The sequence below is a fragment of the Bufo gargarizans genome, chromosome 5, assembly GCF_014858855.1.
Source record: "Bufo gargarizans isolate SCDJY-AF-19 chromosome 5, ASM1485885v1, whole genome shotgun sequence".
NCBI lineage: Eukaryota > Metazoa > Chordata > Amphibia > Anura > Bufonidae > Bufo > Bufo gargarizans.
The window spans coordinates 209,632,904-209,656,706 of NC_058084.1; the positions used below are offsets into that span (position 1 = coordinate 209,632,904).

Consider the following 23,803-nt stretch of genomic DNA (forward strand, 5'->3'; position numbering starts at 1 on the left):
CATTGCGAATAGGCAATATGCAAACTGCGGAGCAGCACATGCCATTGATGTGAGAGGTGAACATCAGTTGTGGCAGTATTTTCATTTTTCATGGCAGTATGCAGAATTAGATCGCCTCTGATTGGCAAAGGGTTGTTTTCACTGATTTGACGCTTTCTTTTTAATTGAACGGATGAACGTTGGCGTGTCAGGTGAGGAAACTTCGCAGAACAAACACTTTGCAACCATTACTGGAAGAACAGAAGCCGGTAATGGTAGCAGTATGATCTGGGGAATATTTTTGTGGCATTCACTGTGCCCGCTCATCCATATGGAAGGCACTGTCGAGTTTGGGTTCCTCCATCCATCCTTGCAGATCACATACACCCATACTTGCCTTTCAACAAGTCAATTCGACATGTCACATGGCTAGAAATGTCCAACATTGGTTGGAAGAGCATGGCCAAGACTCCCACGTACTACAGTGGCCCATAATTCCCCAGATTTGAACCCAATTGAGCATCTGTGGGGCCATCACGATCGTCATGTTCTCTCTATGGATCCTTCCCCACACACCCTCCAGCAGCTGTGATATTCACTACAGTTAGCATGGCTTCAAATACCTGTGACAACCTACCAGGGCCTTATTGAGTCACTCCTAACCTCAACTGCCTATGGCAGTTACTCTGGATGTTAGCTTGTTATCATAATAATGGGATTCGACTGTATAGAACTCCCAGTTCCTTATGGTTTCTGTGATGGACACAGTCTGCTATAATCATAGACATCTGCTCATCGAGCCAAATAATATATTATGAGTATATCTTGTAAAGTGGAAGCTTGGAAGGTAAAAGGTCATCTTAAAAGTTTCTATGGAAACCACAGTGCTGTCTAGTTAATTCTACTATTGGCAGCTCACGGTGTAAGTATTACATATTATGGTAATTCTATATATTTTACCTTTGTTAAAATTCTGTGAAATTACATTTACAGATGTCTCCCTTAGTTATTATCTCCAGAAATATTGCCTTTGGGTCATTCCTAGAATCCTGCTGGAGTCTTAACGATTCCTTAGGAGAAAAATTCCTCAGTACAGACAGTAGATTTAAACTTGTTCAAACCATATTTTCTTCTGTGTTAAAGGTTCTCCAAGTGGTAGCTTGAGAAATATTAAGTAGTCAAGGGAATACATTCCAAGTTCACAATTTTGTACTTGTCTCACCCCCCTGTTGTACATAGAACATTCTCGAACCTCTGTTTTACAACTTTAGGTAGTATCATATAAAGTGATTTTTTATTTTATAGTTTTGAATTTCTGTATGTTGATGCTATGGTGAATAAACCTTGATAAATCTCAGACTTCTGTTGGTTTTATAATGCTGCTGATTCAATGGCAGAAAAAATTGATCAACTCTGTTATAACTATGTGGACACCATATAAAATTCAAAAAGTAAATTAAAGATGTTTTCATTATGATAGGTCATCAATATGAGATTAGTTGGGGTCCGACATCTGGCATCCCCACCAATCAACTGGCAGACCTAACAGTATATGATGCCAGAAACGGACAGCTCCGTACACTGTGTAGTAGCCGTGCCTGGTTACTGTAACGCAGCCCCCATACTAATGAATAGGGGCCGTGCTGCAGTAACCTGGCATAGCCACTACACCATGTACGTTGCTGTCTGCTCCAAACACTGTTAGTTCTGGTGGCCACAGTTCCTTGTTTTGTGGGTGTGTAGGTTGTTGGATGCCCACCAATCTGATATTGATGGCCTATGCTATTGAGAAGTCATCAGTATCAACGTCCTTTAATACTGGAGTATTTCTGAGCTTTTGTTTTGAGCATTAATTCCCTACAATAAGTTAGAGATGTAGTGTTTGACTTGAGCACACAAATGTCCATAAAGTTAGAGACGGATTCCATCATTTTTTGCCTTTATATTGTACCATATGTTTTTTTTAAATTAAAGATTAATGTAGAGGTTCCTGTTTATGCCTTGTGAATTCCTGTTTTAGTTAATGTGCCAGTTATGGGCTGCCTGACATCTTGAATTATTGCAGAGATAGAGGAGACAACTTCTCATCCCTCTACAGCTACTCTACTCTGAGTCCTAAGAGCAACAAGTAATTGATCAGTGACACAGTACTTCTGCATGACACAGGGATTCAAAGACAGAACATACATGTCAACTGTACTGCCCCTTCAGGCCTGCACTAGGCATAGCATAGTAGACGTTTTTCCATGATTGCTCCTTTAAGTTCCTTAACATACAGCCTGCAGCCATACCTTGTGCTCCATAAGGCTGCCCATATACTTTAGTTGGCTGGTGGCCTAACAAGAAAAAAATATTTAAAGTCCTTGATCCAGTCTGTAACGTACAGGCGCTGCGGCATTGTTGTGAATTGAAATAGTGAAGCACTGCCACATTAACAATATCAAACTGCAAGATTTTCTGCACTTACAAGGTATAAAATGTAACCGCATATATCAAAAGATAAAAGTATCTCCAGGTCAACTTGCCCATTACATCTGCTTCGTAAACCAGTATTAAGTTACCTTGATTGTTTGACTTTTTGGAAGATCTACCCATGACCCCTAAGACTTTTGTGGTGGAGACATGTGCGTGTTAACAGTTTAAACCAGGCATGTCCAAACGGTGGCCCTCCAGCTGTTCCAAAACTACAACTCCCAGCATGCCTGGATAGCTTACAGCTATTAGGGCATGCTGGGAGTTGTAGTTTTGCAATAGCTGGAGGGCCACAGTTTGGACATGCCTGGTTTAAACTATCTCTAGAGAAACTTGCCCAACCCAGGGTTTCACATCTGATTCATCAACAGAAACCAGTATTCGGTTACCTAAGTTGTGTGGCTTTTTGGAAGATCTAACCAGGATCCCTAAGACATTTGTGGTAGAGACCTGTGGATGAAAACCCCAGCTTTTATGGAAAGAGCAGTGTGCATCTGAATTTTTACTTTATATTAGCTGTTGATTTGTTTGATCAAAAGATCTCTCTTTCAACCCCTCCCTATAGATGACCTGGTCAGGCATAAATATGTTCTGAAGGTGGAGAAAGCCTCTAGCGGGATGTTGAAATTTAACAGCCACATCTTTTCGCCTAACATCTGCTGATCAAGAAGAGTTGGGAGACCTCAGACACATTAGATGGTCTTCCATGTGTTTGAGCATCTTAATAAAGTCAACCTCACCATGTTGCCTATGTGGCCTGTGGGATGTGCACACATTTTAATGCTTTACAGAACTGATTTGTGCCCTCAGAACAATGTTACGATGAAAAATGCAATAGGGGAAAGTTACCAAAACTGGTGTAAAGAAAACTGGCTTAGTTGCGCTTCGCTACCAGTCAGATTCCACTTTTAATTTTCCAGATGAACTCTAAAAGATGAAATGTGGAATCTGATTTGTTGTTATGGGCAACTAAGACCGTTTTCCTTTACACCAGTCTTGATAAATCTACCCCGATGTGTTTGCACTTTATAAGAAAAAAGACTGACCAGACTGATTTTCTGTCCATGTACAGTATGAGAATTAGTTATGTATCTGACACCTGAATAAGCTAGTAAACATGAGTCATATACGATAATACTTGAAACATTGATTTTAGCACATGGCAAATGTAATATGAATATATATGATTATTTTTCATAATTTGAACATATGATGTACTGTAGTTTAGGACATTAATAACTAAAAGACAGGATTTGTTTTGTTTGTGATTGTTTCCCTATTCTCATATTCTTTTATTTCGCAGAGCACTGTGAAGATCAATCAGATCAGCCTGGATGAAAGTGGGGAGCATGTAGGCGTCTGTGCAGAGGATGGCAAGGTATTTCTTATTCATTTGGTGATGTGATATTGTCACATTTTCTTTTTTTTATAAGGGACCGCTAGAAATATCTGTCATTTTCGAAATTTCTTTAATACATACTATAAAATTCATATTCCCTAGACTGAGTGATAACACATTCATTGGTCACATGGCCTAGGCACTAGGGATCGACCGATATTGATTTTTAGAGTGGATACCGATAACCTGTGAACTTTCAGGCCGATAGCCGATAACTTATACCGATATTCTGTGCATTTTCATTTAAAAAAATATATATGTTTCTGTTACGGTTACAGGAGATTTTGTTTAAATAAATATTTTAATAGCTTGGACTTTACGGATGTGGCGATGTGATATGTTTATTTATTTATTGTTTATATATTTTCTATGTAAAATTGGGAAAGGGGGTGATTTATAGTTAATATTTTTAGTGTTTTTTGTTTTTTTACTTTTTATTTAATAACTATTTCCCCACTTAGGGGCTAAAACCTGGGATCTTTATATCTCTTATCCTATTCACCCTAATAGATCTCTATCAGAGTGAATAGGACTTCACACTGTCCCTGCTGCCCTGTGCATAATACACAGCAGCAGGGAGATTACCATGGCAGCCAGGGCTTCAGTAGCATCCTGGCTGCCATGGTAACCGATCTGGCTGCCATGGTAACCGATCAGAGCACCAGGATTACATTGCTGGGGCTCTAATCAGAAGCTGCCACTGCCACCAATGATGAGGAGGGGAGGGGACCCTGTGGCCACTGCCACTAATGACTTTTAATACTGGGGGATGGGGGGAGGGCTCATTGCGCCACTGATGTTTTTTACACTGGGGAGGGCGCACTGCGCCACCAATGATAATTAACGTTTAATACAGGAGGCGGGTGTGTCGGCGCAGAATCACATAGCCGGCAACCTGCCTCTGACAGGGAACTGCGATCATTGGCATCAGTTAACCCCTCAGGTGCGGCACCTAAGGGGTTAACTGCTGCTGATTGCAGCTTCCTATCATATAGGCTGGGCACCGCCTCCTGTATTTGTATTGGACAGTAATTATCATTGGTGGCACAGTGCGCCCGCCCCTCCTTCTCCCGTCTCTCCTGTCAGTGCAGCACAGGGGGGAGGGAGAGAGTGACTCCTTCTCCCCTGTGCTACTGAGGGAACATGAGGGTGCTCATGTTCTGTGATAGCACGCTGAACGCATTATCAGCGTTATCGGCAAGGTTAGATGCCGATACCGATAAGTTGAAAAATAATGAATATCGGCCGATAATATCGGTAACTCCGATAATCGTTCGATCCCTACTAAGGGACAGCTTAACCCCCATCGAAGTTAATGGGGCTGAGCTGCAATACCAAGCACAGCCACTATACAATGTACGGCACTGTACTTGATAAGCATGGAAAAGGCCACAGCGCTCACAGGAGCACTGATGCCTTCTCAAGCAGCTGATTGGCAGGGGTCCTGGGTGTTAAACCCCCACTGTTCAGATACTGATGAACTATCCTAAGGATATGTCGTCAATATTAAAATATTGGATGACCCTTTTAACTGTATGTCTCTGCAGGGAATTTGGGACTCTAAATCACAAAACAAAGTCTGCAATAAAGCTATATATCAGAGTTGAAGTAGGTTTTATGCTAGAGCCTCACCATCCAACACATTGGCCTCCACTTCTCTTAAAGTGGCTCTGTCACCAGGATCAACCCTATTAAACCAGACATACTGCCTGGTAGGGCTCATCATGCTGATTAAAACCATACCTTTCTTTTGTCTGTATGCTAAACAGCTGCAGAGCAATCAGCGTTTTTATTCATATGCAAATGAGCAATTCGAGCACTTAGAGGCGGGGCTGAATATTCTGAGCACTGGTGTGTAACACCCCCTGTGCTCTGTACACGCCCCCCTCCCCTTAACTGACAGGGCTAGACATCACGCTGAGGGCCGAGCTGTGTCCTGGCTTATAATGTACATTTCTTCGTGCTATAGTCTCACCACAATGAGATCTGCTCAGAAAGCTAATCTACATATCACTGCTGTATTCACAGGTAGAATGTATGATTATGAAAACACCTGTGCTGTGAGTTTATAAGCATAGAAAACCCTGCATCTCTATGTGGTAATGCTGTAGCTTAGTGCTCTAGTGATCTGCCTTGAAAATAGACATCCCTAGTTCGAGTCCCTATTACCTAACGTTTTTTTATTTAAATCCATATTAAAAGGCTATACTATAATAAATAATATGTAATCATATAATAATAATAAGGCCTTACTATATTGAGAATAGTGGTTTTTTTAAACCTGTTACTGCTTTATTCATAGACACAATACATGATTAGGAAGAAACCAGTAATATTTATTAGCTTTCTAAAAAACATTATTCTCAATATTTTAAGGACATAGACTTTTCATGGGATAAATATGGAAGAAGAAAAAGTACTTAAGTCTCTACTAAGATTCAAACCTGGGATCTTCAAATACAATACCGGTACATGTTTTTTTTCTTCTATACTTCTGAGCTAATACATATGACCAATGTCTTCATAATCATACATTCTGCCTGTGAATATAGCAGTGATGTGTAGATTAGCTTTCTGAGCAGATCTCAGTGTGGGGAAACTACAGAGAGTGTATAATACACATGTATACAGGAGATATGTGGCGAAACCAACCTCGCCACTGGGTGGTGGAGAGGCCTGGTTGCCAGCCTCTTGCCCCAGGATTATGGGCCCTCTCATCAGCCATGCTTCCTTTGTTCACAAAGGACTTTTACTAACGTATGAACCCCTGGTCTAATTCGTGCCATTTTGGGATATGTTAAATGTCTATGTGTACTGTAAAGGGTGGGACATTGTATATTTGAGAGGTGATGTCTGTCCTATTGTCCCCACGTGCGTATTGGCGATTCCCCTTTGTCCTGAGAGATAATTGACTTGACTCGGTTGACATTGTGTATTCTCCTGCCTGTGATAATGACATCAACCCATTGTGTGAGATAATTGTATCACAGGCAGAGGGGAGGATTTTGTGTGGGAGTGTATTGTACGTGTTTGTTGGTTGTTTTTACAAAACCCTGTGGGTGGTAACCTTGTTGGAAAATGTGTATAAGTCAATGCTTGTGTGTTCAATAAAGAGTTCCTGTTGTAACCTTCATCATGTTGAGGCTGGTGTTTGGGTAACTGATCGACACTGGGGATTGCTATACGCTGAAGATTTGCTATACTCCCCTGGCTATACTATTAGCACTTGTAAGAGCTGTTCCTGCTCTCTGGATTTAGTAGAGGTTCACCCACTGGAGCCTGGAGCCTTGTCGTAGGTCCAGGGTGGGTAGGAGACGGTGAGACCTCAACCAAGCTTTGGCGGTTTGTGGGGTCTGCAGCGCTTACGGTGTCAAGTGGAGTGCTTGGAGTCCTCGGGAAGCACTAGGATCATCATTCGACGGAGGTATCCGGTCAGGGTGCCAGGAGATCCGTTACACCAGGACACAGCTCTGCCCTCAGCCAGCTGTCTGGACCTGTCAGTCAAGGGGAGGAGGGCATATGCAGGGCATAGGGGGTGTTATAGAGCAGTGCTCAGAATATTTAGCCCCGCCTCTGAGTGCTTGAATTGCTCATTTGCATATGAGTAAAAACACAGATTTCTCTTCAGCCGTTTAACATACAGACAAAAGAAAGGTATGGTTTTAACCGCCTCCGGACCGCCTAACGCAGATCCGCGGTCCGGAGGCGACAGCTCTGTGCAGAGTGACGCGCCAGGCGCGTCATCTCGCGAGAGCCGAGACTTCCTGTGAACGCGCGCACACAGGCGCGCGCATTCACAGGAACGGAAGGTAAGAGACAGGGTCTCCAGCCTGCCAGCGGCGATCGTTCGCTGGCAGGCTGGAGATGCGATTTTATTTAACCCCTAACAGGTATATTAGATGCTGTTTTGATAACAGCGTCTAATATACCTGCTACCTGGTCCTCTGGTGGACCCTTTTGTTTGGATCGACTACCAGAGGACACAGGTAGCTGTGTAAAGTACAACAAAACACCACTACACTACACTACACCCCCCCCTGTCACTTATTAACCCTTATGAACCCCTGATCACCCCATATAGACTCCCTGATCACCCCCCTGTCATTGATCACCCCCCTGTCATTGATCACCCCCCTGTCAGGCTCCGTTCAGACTTCTGTAAGATTTTTACGGATCCACGGATACATGGATCGGATCCGCAAAACACTTACGGACGTCTGAATGGAGCCTTACAGGGGGGTGAACAATGACAGGCGGGTGATCACCCATATAGATTCCCTGATCACCCCCCTGTCATTGATCACCCCCCTGTAAGGCTCCATTCAGACGTCCGTATGATTTTTACGGATCCACGGATACATGGATCGGATCCGCAAAACACATACGGACGTCTGAATGGAGCCTTACAGGGGGGTGATCAATGACAGGGGGGTGATCACCCCATGCAGACTCCCTGATCACCCCCCTGTCATTGATCACCCCCTGTAAGGCTCCATTTAGAAAAAAAAGTTGGCACAAGTTAGCGGAAATAGATATTTTATTTTTATTTTATTTTTCTTACAAAGTCTCATATTCCACTAACTTGTGTCAAAAAATAAAATCTCACATGAACTCACCATACCCCTCACAGAATCCAAATGCATAACATTTTTTTGAGATTTATATTCCAGATTTCTTCTCACGCTTTAGGGCCCCTAAAATGCCAGGGCAGTATAACTACCCCACAAGTGACCCCATTTTAGGAAAGAAGACACCCCAAGGTATTTTGTGATGGGCATAGTGAGTTCATGGAAGTTTTTATTTTTTGTCACAAGTTAGTGGAATATGAGACTTTGTAAGAAAAAATAAAAATAAAAAAAAAATCCTCATTTTCCGCTAACTTATGACAAAAAATAAAAAGTTCTATGAACTCACTATGCCCATCAGTGAATACCTTAGGGTGTCTACTTTCCGAAATGGGGTCATTTGTGGGGTGTTTGTACTGTCTGGGCATTGTAGAACCTCAGGAAACATGACAGGTGCTCAGAAAGTCAGAGCTGCTTCAAAAAGCGGAAATTCACATTTTTGTACCATAGTTTGTAAACGCTATAACTTTTACCCAAACCATTTTTTTTTTTATTAAAGACATGTAGAACAATAAATTTAGCAAAAAATTTATATATGGATGTCGTTTTTTTTTGCAAAATTTTACAACTGAAAGTGAAAAATGACATTTTTTTGCAAAAAAATCGTTAAATTTCGATTAATAACAAAAAATGTCAGCAGCAATGAAATACCACCAAATGAAAGCTCTATTAGTGAGAAGAAAAGGAGGTAAAATTCATTTGGGTGGTAAGTTGCACGACCGAGCAATAAACAGTGAAAGTAGTGTAGTGCCGAAGTGTAAAAAGTGGCCTAGTCATTAAGGGGGTTTCAGCTAGGGGGGTTGAAGTGGTTAATCAGCATGATGAGCCCTACCAGGCAGTATGTCTGGTTTAATAGGGTTGATCCTGGTGACAGAGCCTCTTTAAAGGGAACCTGTTACGATGAACATGATATCTGCTCCACGGAGCTGAGCAGATTGATCAGTTTTGTGGCAAACAATTCAGTAAAACTTCTAATTTATTAATTTACATCTCTGCTCATTCTAGGCTTAGGAGTCCAACTGTAATAAACGGCCTTGCCCATATCGGTCATAATTATCAGGTTAAACTGCCCATTAGATTCCTATGCCTAGAAAGAGCAGAGACTTAAATGAACGAATTACAAGTTATACTGACTCTTTCCCCATAAAACTATATAACAATCTGCTCAGCTCCTCCTGATCTATAACATGCTGCCCACACATAGGACTGCATGCACAGTGTACTACTGTTTAACATTTCAGCACAGTATGTATTTTTATGCAGTGTTATTCACAGCGGCATAGAGTAGTTGTTGAGATATAAGATTGTGGTTGACATCCAGTTATGTTAGCAGCTGCATGCATTCGAATAGGGTCTATAAATTGTGCCAGTAAGAAGCCATTACAAAGGTGAGGCCTGACAGGAACAGGTAGAATATTTTTGCAGAGGTTTTCTAAATAAATACAAGCTAAATGCAGTTTTAACAAATGTTCCCCAACTTTTTAGCAGAAACTTTCTACAATAAGCAGTGATTTAATAGAGCAGAGATGGCAGGGTTTTCATATAATATAACCCTTGCAGTAAACTTCACATACTGTGTTATATTTAAAGGGGTTATCCATCTAAGCTAAGTAAATTGTCTTTAAGGGTGCCTTGCATAAATTGGAGAACATCCCTTGGCGCAAGGAACTAGCCAGAGTATCCAGGTTGATGCAGATTCAGGTTTTTTTTTATGCAGTTTTTGAAGCCAAAATCAGGAGTGGATTGAAAATAGTGGAGTAGTTGTATCTGCCCCTGATACTTTCTTCTGTTATGATCCACACCTGATTTTGGCTTCAAAGTAGTCCTGAATGTGTGGCATCACCCTAACCCTCTTCAGTGCCCTACTATTACATTGCTTCAAGTACATCGTTATCACAGGCTCGGGAGCAGTGCCAGATGTATTATACAGCCGGAACACTGCTCTCACTGCTGGGATTGGAGATAACTTTGATCCTGACAGTTTAATCCTCTTGCCTCTTATCAGAATCTCATGCACACAGTGGCAGGGTGCCAAGCATTGCCATGGCAGGTGGGGACCTGAAGGTCTACAGGCCTGACATGGTAGGGTCCTGGCAGAATATAATAAAATGACACTAAAAATCACTATACATTGGAAGGGCCCATTCACATGACCGTATTTTTCAGTCCACATCCGTTCTGCAATTTTGCGGATCGGATGTGGACTTCATTTCAAGAGGGCCGCAAAAGATGTCTGCATCCGCACCGATGTTTTGTGTCCCCGTAAAAAGAACATGTCCTATTCTTGATCATTTTTGCAGACAAGAATAGGCATTTCTATCATAGGGAAGGACGCTTTGATCCACAAAATGCGTAACGCACACGCCAGTATCCATGTTTTGTGGTCTGCAAAAATGGATACAATCGTGTGACTGAGCCTTAACACTGAATTTTAGAGTGTATAGTATAAGTGATCACAAGTTTGTTTGTTTTTTTAAAACCTTTTCGCATTTCTCAAATATAAGGCTGTAAATGTACAACCTATTAGAATATTAAAATATCACCTGCGATGAACACGGTAAAAAAAAAAAATCCCCAACGCCAGAATTGTTATATTTTGGCCGCCTCTCTCGCCCTTCCCCCCAAAAAATAATAATAATTGAATAGACATTGAAAACATTGCATTTATCTTAAAATGGTGTCAACAAAAACTGTTGTAAAAGTAGTAAATCATAAAAACTATATTCATTTGTACCGACCTGCATAAAAAAATATCATGTCGCTTTTTCCAACACTGTGAAAACAAAACCTGAAATACTGTGGTGGAATTGCGGTGTTTTTTCACATATTCACCCCAAAATAAGTTTTAAAAGTTATACTGTAGATTAGATGTACCGTACCTCAGAACAGTGCCATTAAAAAACAAGCTCTCCTACGACAGAGCAATAAAAAAGTTATGGCTTTTGAAATGTGCAGATGAGAAAAAATAAAAATGCTGCTCCCTTAAGTACTAAACTAGGCTGCACTGTTAAAAAATAAACTGTCACTACGAACTGCATTGTAATCTGCAGGCAGCATGTTAGAAGCAGGAGAATCTGAACAGACTGATATATCGTTTTCTGGGGAAAGATTAAGAAAACATTTCATTTTATACATTTAAATCTCTGTTTCTTCTGCACCTAAGACCATCCCTACACAACTATCAGTGATTGACATTATGTCTGTATACAGGAAATGCTATTAATCACTGATAATCCCCCCCGTGTACAACTGAAGTCAGAAATAATATAGATTTCAATGTACAAATTCAAAGTTTTACAGAATTTTTTCCCACAAAATTATAAAATCTGCTTAGCTCCTCCTGCTGTATAACATGCTGCCTACAGATTTCACTGCATTTCATGGTGATGGGTTCACTTTAAAAGGGGTTCTCCAGGAATTAAAGAAAATACTTCAATATTATTTTATAATAAATATATTCACAAATACCTTTCATTACTTAGAATGGCTTGTTTTGTCTAGGGAGCAATCATTAGGAGAAATAAAATAGCCGCTGTCCTATCAATACACACAAAACCTGTTCTAATCACACAAGAGGACAAGTTACTTCACCACAATGAGCCATAGTGCTGCCTCATCCTCCTCTCTGCTCTGCTTGTCAGGAATCATGATCCTGAATACAGGTGAATATCTGTGGAGACATGAGAAGAGGGTGAGGTGTGGCTAATGAGCAGCAGCACTTGTTTACAGTCTCCATTACCACAGCAACACATTACCACAGTCTGCCCTGTCTGTCCTCTCTGTACTTCATGTCTCCTTATGAACTAAATTCCCCAGAGATTCAGCTAAAGTTCTTATCATCTGTATTCAGGATCATAATCCCTGACAGAGCAGAGCAGAGAGGAGGAGGAGAAGAAGGAGGAGGCAGCTCTTTACCTCAGTGTTGTAAAGTAACTTGTCCTTGTGTGTGATCAGGACAGGTTTTGTGTGAACTAATGGGACAGCGGCCATTTTGTTTCCCCTGATGATTGCTCCCCAGACAAAACGAGCCATTATAAATATTGAAAGGTATTTGAGAATATATTTATAATAAAGTAATATTTAAGTATTTTCATTTTCTTAATTCCCAGGGAAACCCATTTAAGGGGTAAAAAGACTTGGTGTGAAATAAATTAAGTGATGCTCACCTTACCGATCTTCTGTCACTCTCGTTATAATGCTTCATGGTCTCTCTTTATATACAGGTAGTGACTGTTCAGCAAATCACTGGCTGAGATGGGTCAGCACAGTGGCCAGTGATTAGCTTAAGCGGTCATTTCCTCTGTGTGTGTGGAGAGGGAACAAGAAGTAGGGACCTGTGGGGGCTCATAAGGTGTTGAAACAGGAGTGGAGGGGGAATGGCACTAAAATGACTGAGTTTTTTATTTATTTTATAATGTTTTTAATCCACTGGATAGCCCCTTGAAGAAATGTTATTAGGTTTAAAGCGAATCTGTCACCACAAAATGCAGTGCAATCTGCAGGTGTGTTATAGAGCAGGAGGAGCTGAGCAGATTGATATATAGTGGGAAAAAATTCAGTAACACCTGTAATTTACACATTTTATGATTTTTCTGACTTTAGTTGTACATGGGGAATATGTTATTAGTAATTCTTAGCATTCTTTGTATAAGTGTAGGTACAGATGTAGCTGTCAGCAGGGGTGTAGCTAAAGGCTCATGGGACCCTTGTGCAAGAGTTCAGCTTGGGCTCCCCCTCTTCGTACTCCATGCATAATTGTGTCATAATAATGACCTAACGACTTCCCTCCAGCCAGATGAGTAACTTGACCTGCATGCACTTTCTATAATACTCCTGTGCCCAGTAACGGCTGCTACCTCTGCACCCCCTATAGCTACGCCCCTGCCCGTCAGTCACTGATAGTTGTGCAAGGGGTCAGCAAAGCACTCCCAAAAAAATGTTTATTCTCTGACCTGTTAGAAAGGTACATGATGTAAACTGTAGTGGATGTAATCTTCTTACCAGTGACTGTAGTTATGAGTTATAACCTCCTTTCTGATACTCAGCTGTGTCATGTGACCAACACTCTCACTCTCCAACCGACGCAGGGCCAGAAATCAGTTATTTCTCTACTCATTCCTATGAGACTGACCATGAGGTTCCCTTAGGAATACATAGATAAACTAACTTCCTATCCACACATAAGATGTGTTATTTGAAAAGTCAGAGTGTTGGTCACATGACACAGCAGAGGATCAGAAGGGAGGTTATAACTCACAACCACAGTCACTGGTAAGAAGATTACCTTCACTACAGTTTACATCATCTATGTCTAACAGGCGAGAGAATAACATTTTTTGGCGGAGTGCTTCTTTCAGTTCAGAGAGATTTAAATCTGCAAATTACAAGTTTTACTGACTCTTTTCCCACAAGACTATATACCAATCTGCTCAGCTCCTTCTGCTGTAAAACATACTGCCTGCAGATTACACTGCATTTTGCGGTGACAGGTCCTCTTTAATACTTATAAAGCTCCATTGAGCTAACTCCAAATCGTGATAGGGAATGAAATGTGGCAAGTGGCTGCCCTCGATTCATAAGCCCATTATTATCAGACGTCTAGGCTTACTCACATATTCTTCTGATTACGGCCAAGTATATTTTCTCCCACAAATGTGCCTCAGGAAAAAGTAATTACAAGGATGTCAATATTGTTATTTGTATTAAGTTGATTAACAGCTACAGAAAAAAAAAGGAAGGCAGGACTGAGGTTTAGAGGCACTGCGAGCCATTACCGAGTTATCCCTCCGCAGCTCACCGCACCTTAATGCTGTGTAGACTTGTGCCTCGTCTGTTATAAATCTGCAAAATTGGATTTCGGAGGACTTGAGGTTCTCTGTCTAAGACAGTGGCAAACACTTAGGTGTGTTTCTTTTGACTTATTGAGACTTTTGATGAGCAATTGCAGTTTATCAGGCTATTAAAGTATCCAGCGACAGCCACATTAAATAGATGTAAAATCAATATATGTACAGTCCGAGTAAAAAAAAAAAAATGGTGTCTACCTGTGCGACTAGAGAGCATTTATCATGGCTGCTATAAAGTAACAATTATCAGAGCTTCCAGGGATTGTGGGGCTCTGACACATCGGGGATTTAATGATTGATTCCCACTTATAAAAAGGTGCCATTATTTTCCGGTAAGTATGTGAACGGTGGACAAAGAAATAGGAGGTGCTGGTAGGACATTACGGCAAAGCTACTAAAACAAAGCTGAAATGATTTATCTTCTTCCTCTTTCTACCCTCATTGGGGAGACAGTTGATAAAATAGATATTTAAAGTGTTTATATAGTGCATTATTGTATAGCCATAGCTGCTGCTAATTCTTAATTACATAGGGAATAAATTATCTAAAAACACTCCTGGAAAAGATATTTCTCTGTGTATTAGACTGCCAGACTTTCTGGTAGATGATTGCTAATGAGCGTTTCTATGAATGCTCGTTAGAGATCATCTGGCAGCCTAATACTGTCTCTATATGCCCGATGAATGAGCAACGATTGTGTCCATCGAGCAATTGTGATTTTTAAGCTGGCGGCAGATCGCACTGTGTAATAGTGATCTGCCACAGGCAGATTGCTGCCCTGCATGGGGACGAGCGATGGCATATCCATCGCTCCTCGCCATAGTAGCCGTGTCCTCCTCTAGCTATCTGACGATTTCCAAGAGGGAACACTTCTCTCCCGACAATCGTGTGCGGCATCGGGGGGTGTCTAATACACCCTTTAGCATCTGTTAAGAAGATTTGCAGTTAATTTTAATACCGATCACTTTATTCCTGTTCCTTAACTTGTACGACTTGACCGTACTCGGACTCTCCAAATCCAACAGCGTCTTCAGCGTGGATCAGGAGTGAAACAGAGTCTTGGGTGGATCGGGGGTCAGTTTCTCTGCGCATATCTTTGAGATTCTCAAAGGGCTTCTTATAGGCAAGCATAAAGAGACTAACCTCTGGTCCCCAGTTTGGACATGGACTGTAGTCTTTTACAGTGGACATTGTCCTCAGTGGGGCTCACATTCTAATACCTATTAGGAAATTCTGATAAGAGAGTCCTCATGTTCAGGGTCCACATCTCTTGGCCAAATTAGAGGGCAGTTACAAAGGTATTGCACACAAAGTCTTATCCTAGATTATACAGACAACTCATGGTCACTGTGTGGTGCTGTGTTTGGCCTGTAATGGCACTGCAGGGAAGCTTAAAGAGGTTGTGCCACGAAATATATTCTACATTTTTCAAACCAACACCTGGATCTGAATAATTTTGTAATTACATGTAATTAATAATTTTGTATAGCCACTGAGCTGTTCAATAAAATGTATCTGTATAGCGCCGCCTGTTCTTTTCCTTATTTCTCCATCCACTTCACTGAAAAGGTAGTAAAGCTTCAGAGGAACTATGGGAGTCATTTAGGAACAAATATATAAGTTTATGGCGCAGATTCTGTTGTACGCCATGTTGCAGCAGAATCTGTGACTTCTTCCCCGCTCACGCCAGGTCTAAAAAAGTGGGCGTGGCGTGGAAGGGGGCAGGCCCGTCTCGTTCATCATTTTCTACTCCTGGTTTAGGCGTAAATGGTCTAAAAGACAGCAAGGAAGCTGTCTTACATTTAAAATCGGCACTGGATACGCCGAAGTTATGTAGAGGCCTTCATAACTTCAGCGATCCACCACCAGCGCAGTGCCTTATCAAGACCGGCGTCTAAAACGCGTCCCTATATGTTTTTGGTATCACTGTAATCATACTGACTCTGAGAATAAAGTAATTGTGTTACTTGTACTGATATTTGCTCAACACTCTAGTGCCCTCTACTTTCTCTGTCTATGGCTCCTGTACTCATGAAGCACCATGGTGTCCTGCACTTGGACTGTCCAGCTTCTCCTTTTCGCGTCCGTGATATAAATGCTGAAAGTTAAAGCATTGCTTCAGACTTCGCACCACACACATTTCATAGCTTACGCAAACACTACACACGTGTCCTTTGTTTTCTTTCCGAGACCAAGAAATATAATTTTTTAGATTTTTTTTTTATATAAAAAATGGTATTAAACTGTTACGGAAAGTGACATTACTCAGGAGGTTGCCATAATCGCCTGGAAAAAAAAGTATTATTGTTGTTAAAATAAATGTCAGTCTTTGTTTCTCATTCATTTTGGTGGCAGAGACCTTGAATGCTTATGTATTAAAAAAGTGGAGAAACAATATATTTTTGCCTTGGACAGCCCTGGTTTTACAGTAGAGAATATGGTGTTTTTTGTTTATTTCTAATTTTTGGAACAGAATTGAAATAAACCTCTACTTTTGGATAACCTTTAGCAAAATGTGTATTATTTTCATACCTCTTATGCATTGCTGTCAGCCTCCCGTGCTGCTGTGGCTGTTACATTCTGAGTCCAGACAGGGTGCTAAATCTCCTTAACTCCTTAAGGACTGGGCCTATTTTAGTTTTTTACTTTTCCTCCTGACATTGCAATAGCCATAACTTTTTTAATTTTCCGTTCACATAGCCAGGCTTGTTTTTTTGTGGGACAAGATGCATTTTTTAATGGCACCATTTAATTGACCATGTATTGTATGGAAAATGGGAATTTCTTTGTGGGGTAAAATAGAAAAAAAACCTACCAATTCTACCAAGGTTTTTTGGCTTTTGATGTTATGATGTTCATTGTGCGCTAAAAATGACATGACATTCTTATTCATGTCATTAGATTTAGACAGGCATTGGATACGCCGAAGTTATGTAGAGGCCGGTGCCAATACATAAATTCAGTGCATCCACCGCCAGATTAAGGTGTATTAAGACTGGTGTCTAAAACGCCGGTCTTAATAAATGACCCCCATAAGGGTGTATTAGACTGCCAGATCGTCTGGCAGATGATCGCTAATGAACGTTCCTATGAACACTCATTAGCGATAATTTTGCAATACTGCCTCCAAATGTCTGATGAACGAGCCCGCTTAAAAATCACAATAGTGCAGAGGTAGATCGCTCTCCTGCACGGGGACAAGCGATGGCATAGCGATTGCTCCTCCCCATGCCACAGAGGACATCACTGCATGTATTTGCAGAAGTATTCTCTGCTATCTATCTGACTATTGCTGGGAGGGAGCGCTTGCCTTCCAGCAATCGTCTGCCGCATTGGGGTGTCTATTACACCCTTTACTGTTTGAACACCATACTTGGAGCAGCATCTCCAAAGTATAATGATGGGTGATCTTCATCACCCCGTATCACCCGCCTTAGCATCTCATGATAGCGGCACCTTCAGTGCAGTGCTATGGGTTCTTACAGCACATATTGATATTGCATCATGCTGTGCCAATATTTCAGCTCCTACATCCGATAAATATCAAAATCCAATTTATTAAAGCTGTATATAATGCATTCTATGGACTGTAATAGTAAGTGTCACTTCTGTTACAGGTGCAGGTGTTTGGGCTTTATTCACGAGAAGGATTACATGAAATATTTGACTGTCCGATAAAGGTGAGTAAATCTGCATATTATTCTACAGCCCACTGTGTTTCTCTGTGTTTTACACTTTCCAGCAGGTTAATTTATGCCAACAATTTATTTTGGATGATGTGGACTCAATGAATGTCCATAATCTTTATCAGAACATTATGCCTTCATCATTCCCACTAGATACACTCTCATAGATAATTTATTTCAAGTCGATCATCGGTCTGAAATTACAGGCACAATTATCGCCTAAACCCCAGATGCCAGTGACGACCAAAAGGTCTCCATTACAGTGACGACAACAACACCCAATAACAGCCTAGAACCCACATGGCAGTGGCAAATACATTATATCTCCATCACTGTGACAGCCACATCACCCCATGACAGCCTAGACCCCACATGGCTGTTACAACTAGAATATCTCCATCACTGTGACAGCCACATCACCCAATAACAGCCTAGACCCCACATGGCAGTGGCAATCAGAATATCTCCATCACTGTGACAGCCACATCCCTGAATGACAGCCTAGACCCCACATGGCAGTGGCAACCAGAATATCTCCATCACTGTGACAGCCACATCCCTGAATGACAGCCTAGACCTCACGTGGCTGTGACAACTAGAATATCTCCATCACTGTGACAGCCACATCACCCAATAACAGCCTAGACCCCACATGGCAGTGGCAACCAGAATATCTCCATCACTGTGACAGCCACATCACCCAATAACAGGCTAGACCCCACATGGCAGTGGCAACCAGAATATCGCCATCACTGTGACAGCCACATCATCCAATAACAGCCTAGACCCCACATGGCAGTGACAACTAGAATATCTCCATCACTGTGACAGCCACATCACCCAATAACAGGCTAGACCCCACATGGCAGTGGCAACCAGAATATCTCCATCACCATGACAGCCACATCACCCAATAACAGCCTAGACCCCACATGGCAGTGGCAACCAGAATATCTCCATCACTGTGACAGCCACATCACCCAATAACAGGCTAGACCCCACATGGCAGTGACAACCAGAATATCTCCATCACTGTGACAGCCACATCACCCAATAACAGCCTAGACCCCACATGGCTGTGACAACTAGAATATCACCATCACCATGACAGCCACATCACCCAATAACAGCCTAGACCCCACATGGCTGTGACAACTAGAATATCTCCATCACTGTGACAGCCACATCACCCAATAACAGCCTAGACCCCACATGGCAGTGGCAACCAGAATATCTCCATCACCGTGACAGCCATATCCCTGAATGACAGCCTAGACCCCACATGGCAGTGACAACTAGAATATCTCCATCACTGTGACAGCCACATCACCCAATAACAGCCTAGACCCCACATGGCAGTGACAACCAGAATATCTCCATCACCGTGACAGCCATATCCCTGAATGACAGCCTAGACCCCACATGGCAGTGGCAACCAGAATATCTCCATCACTGTGACAGCCACATCACCCAATAACAGCCTAGACCCCACATGGCAGCGGCAACCAGAATATCTCCATCACTGTGACAGCCACATCACCCAATAACAGCCTAGACCCCACATGGCAGTGATAATTAGAATTTCTCCATCACCGTTTTCCTGAAAATAACTGGGATCTGCTTTCAGAGTAACACCCATAGCTTCCTATAACAGTAACAAGCAATAGAAAATCACCCCAACACTCACCCATAGCACCAAGAAGTGAAATGCCACCAGGGTTGAGAAGTTGGAGCAGAAAGACAGATTTCCCTGCCGTCCTCAGATGAATCTTTATAATTTCCCGGATAACCACTTTAATGGCTCCTGGCAGCTTTTAAAGAACAGCTTTGTACATCATATAGTGGCAGGGCTTGGTATTGTACCTCATCCCCATTGACTTGAATGGAGCTGAGGTGTAACTAGGCCATGTGCCCGTGATGTCACTGGTAGTGTTGAGCGAATTTGGATTGGATTGCTATATCCAAACCAAATTCGTTTGTAAACTGTTAACAATATAGTCTCTGTCCTACCGTAAAATGTAAGGGCTTTGCGGAGGTCTTTACGATTTTGTGGCAAGTATGACAATTTAAGGAAACAGGGGGCACACCAAATAATGCAAGGAGTGAAAAGGGTGGTGAAAACAGCATATAACAAATAACCTGACCCAAGAAAGAGTCACAAGAACCACCCCATGAATGCACATCCAACAATAAGTCAATGTTAAAATATATATATAAAGTTTATCAGACACACCAACAGACACATGTTAAAAATTGTATACAAAATAGAACAAAGTATCAAAGTGTGGTATGCAATAAAATATATGTAACCGACACACACAGGTCCACTGAATTTCCACTAGATAGGGACATACACTATAAACCAGCATATAAAGAATCCAATAAATAACATGAAGCAAATGTAAGGTAAGTTAAGACCACTGAATGGATGGAGACAGACCGTAATAAGGTCAAATAATAAGAGCCAAACCTACATCAACAGCTGGTGCAGTGGACCTGGAAACATGAGAAACGCCTAACACGTATAGCCAGAGCAATCCGGCTTCCTCAGGGGTAAAGAGCTGTGTGTTGGAGTGTCACATAGTATAGGGTAGTAGATAAGGTACAATAATATTCACCTGTGCAGCAGGAATGATGTAGGCGGTGTAGCAGCATGTCAAGCAATGCTAATCCGGAAACCGGAAGTGAAGAAGTCACATGATCTGCAGGTGGAATGCATATGCGTTCCACCGGCCCAATCACTGCCGCATATCACAAATGGGCGAATGGACAATGAAGTCCAACAGAATGGGATAAACATGTATATGTTTAAAGATATTAAGCAACAGGGGCACATGAATCGGCAGCAGGAGCACCAGCGAGGCTGATGAGTGAGTGGAGGCAATGATCGTAAACCGGATGTGCGGATAGCACATGACCGGAAGTGGAATGCCGCAGTGGAACGCATGGTGGAACGCATAATTGCTCTCCACACTCAGGTTAGAGAGCCAGGGCAGCCCACCATACTGGAAGGGATAGAGAGGGGCACACTAAACAATAAGGGCAATCATATGAGCATGAGATAACTGTTATACATGCATGTGGAACATTGGGCATTAGACATCCAAGGGTGCTAGCACTATAACAAATATATATATGTGGATATAAATATGCGCATAGATGCAACAGGGGCCAAACATGAACCGTTAATGCATGATTCGCATCATGTGTGAGATGCATATAATAAATAAATACAATTATATGGTTACTAATCATGCCAATGTGAGTACCTGCAAGAGGATACAAATTATTAGTGATAAACAATCATAAACATTATTATTATATAATATACATAAATATGTATTTGTGGCAAGTATCGCGAGACTTGCTTAATCTCACGTCTTTGACGTGACTCTTCAATTATTCACATAATTTACATTGTCAAAATCTGAAGCTGAACTCTGCTTCTTACCTCATTAAAGGTACTTTAATTTATGTGAATAAATGAAGTGTCACGTCATTGACGCGAGACGAAGCAAGTCTCACAATATTTGTTGCAAGTTCGCAAATACCTCAGCAGAGCTCGTACATTTTACGGTAGGACAGAGGCTATATTGTTAACAAAGTTTACATATGAATTGGGTTCGGATTCAGCAATCCAACAAAGCCTTTTCTAGCAGCTGATGTCGCACCCCCGCAGATCTGATCCTGAGGATGTCCTAAATATCTTCTCTTGAATAACCCCTTTAAAATGTTGGACGTTTGAGGCAGGTGCCAGAAGAGCCACCAGTGCTGCGGGTGACTGTCTGGAATCCATTTACAGACCCTGTTCCATGATAAAGACCATGAAAGTCTCCGTGATCTTCTAGTTGCTACTGGACAACTTCTGATAACTAGCATTGCATTAGGGAATTATTATGTATGCGATTTCCTAATATGTCACTTTTATGTGATACATTTCTTCTAAATGAGTTTTGTTCAACATCTTGCGCTATATTTTCCATGTGAAATGACCGTGTGTAAAGATGGGACATAACATTTTATGAGTAAGGTAGAACAGTAGTTCTTCCTTGCAGCAAGTTTATATACTTAATACAGTTCTACAGGCGCCGTTCATTAGTTTGGATAGCATAACTTTCAGGTATATTGGGTTTTGATTTAAAATGATGAAAATAGCTCGGCATGTAAAACCGCTACCTGATATCAGCACGGAAAATCATTAGTTATTGTGCTGCTCTTACTGCTTTATGTGCAGCCCTTAAAACCACAATAAAACATAATGTTGTTCCATAAATAAGAGAGTACTCAATAATGATTTCTCCGCCATATCTTGATATCTCTGTCTGTTCTCCAGAATGCTTCACTGGAGCGCTAGACTTTTCCACTCGTCTCACATATTGAGAAGCTCATTAAAACGAGATGGGTTATTTTCACAAGTTAATAAAACAAGCAGTGGTTGCATTTAATAAGGTCTGAGTACTTAGTTGGAACATTTTAGTCGTTTCTAAATTTGTGTAGGTAGAATGGCACTACAAAATTATTTGATCCCTTTACAATTTCTAAATAGCTGCATATATCTGACCTAATACATGAGTAATTAATAAAAAATACACAACCAGAACCCAATAAATCATAGAATGCCCCAAAGCCTTTCCTGATTTCTCCAGTGTTTGATCAAATGATCTAGCATTAGGGTGACTTGCTCATGTATACTTCCAACAGATGCCACTATATAGGCATCAGTAGCCCATAGGCTCATGTCCACAACCGATCTGCATTTTTTGCGACTCGCACATGGACCCATTAATTTCTACGGGTCCATAAAACATGCAGACACAACACGGATGTCATCTTTGTGCTGTCTGCATCCTCAAAGTATAGAACATGTCTTATTCTTGTCCATTTTGTGGACAAGAATAGGCAGTTTTATTTGGAAAATGCAGCATGCACGCAACCAGTTTCCTTATTTTGTGGACCGCAGATTACATATGGTTGTGCACATGTGGCCATATAGGCAGTGTCTTATAGAGCAAGGTGAGCTGAGCATATGATATACAGTACAGACCAAAAGTTTGGACACAACTCATTCAAAGAGTTTTTCTTTATTTTCATGACTATGAAAATTGTAGATTCACTCTGAAGGCATCAAAACTATGAATTAACACATGTGGAATTATATACATAACAAAAAAGTGTGAAACAACTGAAAATATGTCATATTCTAGGTTCTTCAAACTAGCCACCTTTTGCTTTGATTACTGCTTTGCACACTCTTGGCATTCTCTTGATGAGCTTCAAGAGGTAGTCACCTGAAATGATCTTCCAACAGTCTTGAAGGAGTTCCCAGAGATGCTTAGCACTTGTTGTCCCTTTTGCCTTCACTCTGCGGTCCAGCTCACCCCAAACCATCTCGATTGGGTTCAGGTCCGGTGACTGTGGACAGGTCATCTGGCGCAGCACCCCATCACTCTCCTTCATGGTCAAATAGCCCTTACACAGCCTGGAGGTGTGTTTGGGGTCATTGTCCTGTTGAAAAATAAATGATGGTCCAACAAAACGCAAACCGGATGGAATAGCATGCCGCTGCAAGATGCTGTGGTAGCCATGCTGGTTCAGTATGCCTTCAATTTTGAATAAATCCGCAGCAGTGTCACCAGCAAAGCACCCCCACGCCATAGTTACCTGAAATGGTTTTCACTTCACAGGTGTGCCCTGTCAGCTTTAATAAGTGGGATTTCTTGCCTTATAAATGGGGTTGGGACCATCAGTTGCGTTGTGGAGAAGTCAGGTGGATACACAGCTGATAGTCCTACTGAA

The 23,803-nt window shown here is 41.5% G+C and overlaps 1 protein-coding gene across 1 annotated transcript in view; it reads left to right on the plus strand.

Annotated features, from left to right (window-relative positions):
* The window catches only part of VPS41 (VPS41 subunit of HOPS complex), a 234,039-nt gene that overhangs the window by 78,850 nt on the left and 131,386 nt on the right, over nucleotides 1-23,803 (plus strand). Inside the window, exons 5-6 of the mRNA XM_044293996.1 lie at nucleotides 3,755-3,829; nucleotides 17,939-18,001. Coding sequence (XP_044149931.1) covers nucleotides 3,755-3,829; nucleotides 17,939-18,001 — 138 coding nt within the window. The remainder of the gene's footprint in view (nucleotides 1-3,754; nucleotides 3,830-17,938; nucleotides 18,002-23,803) is intronic.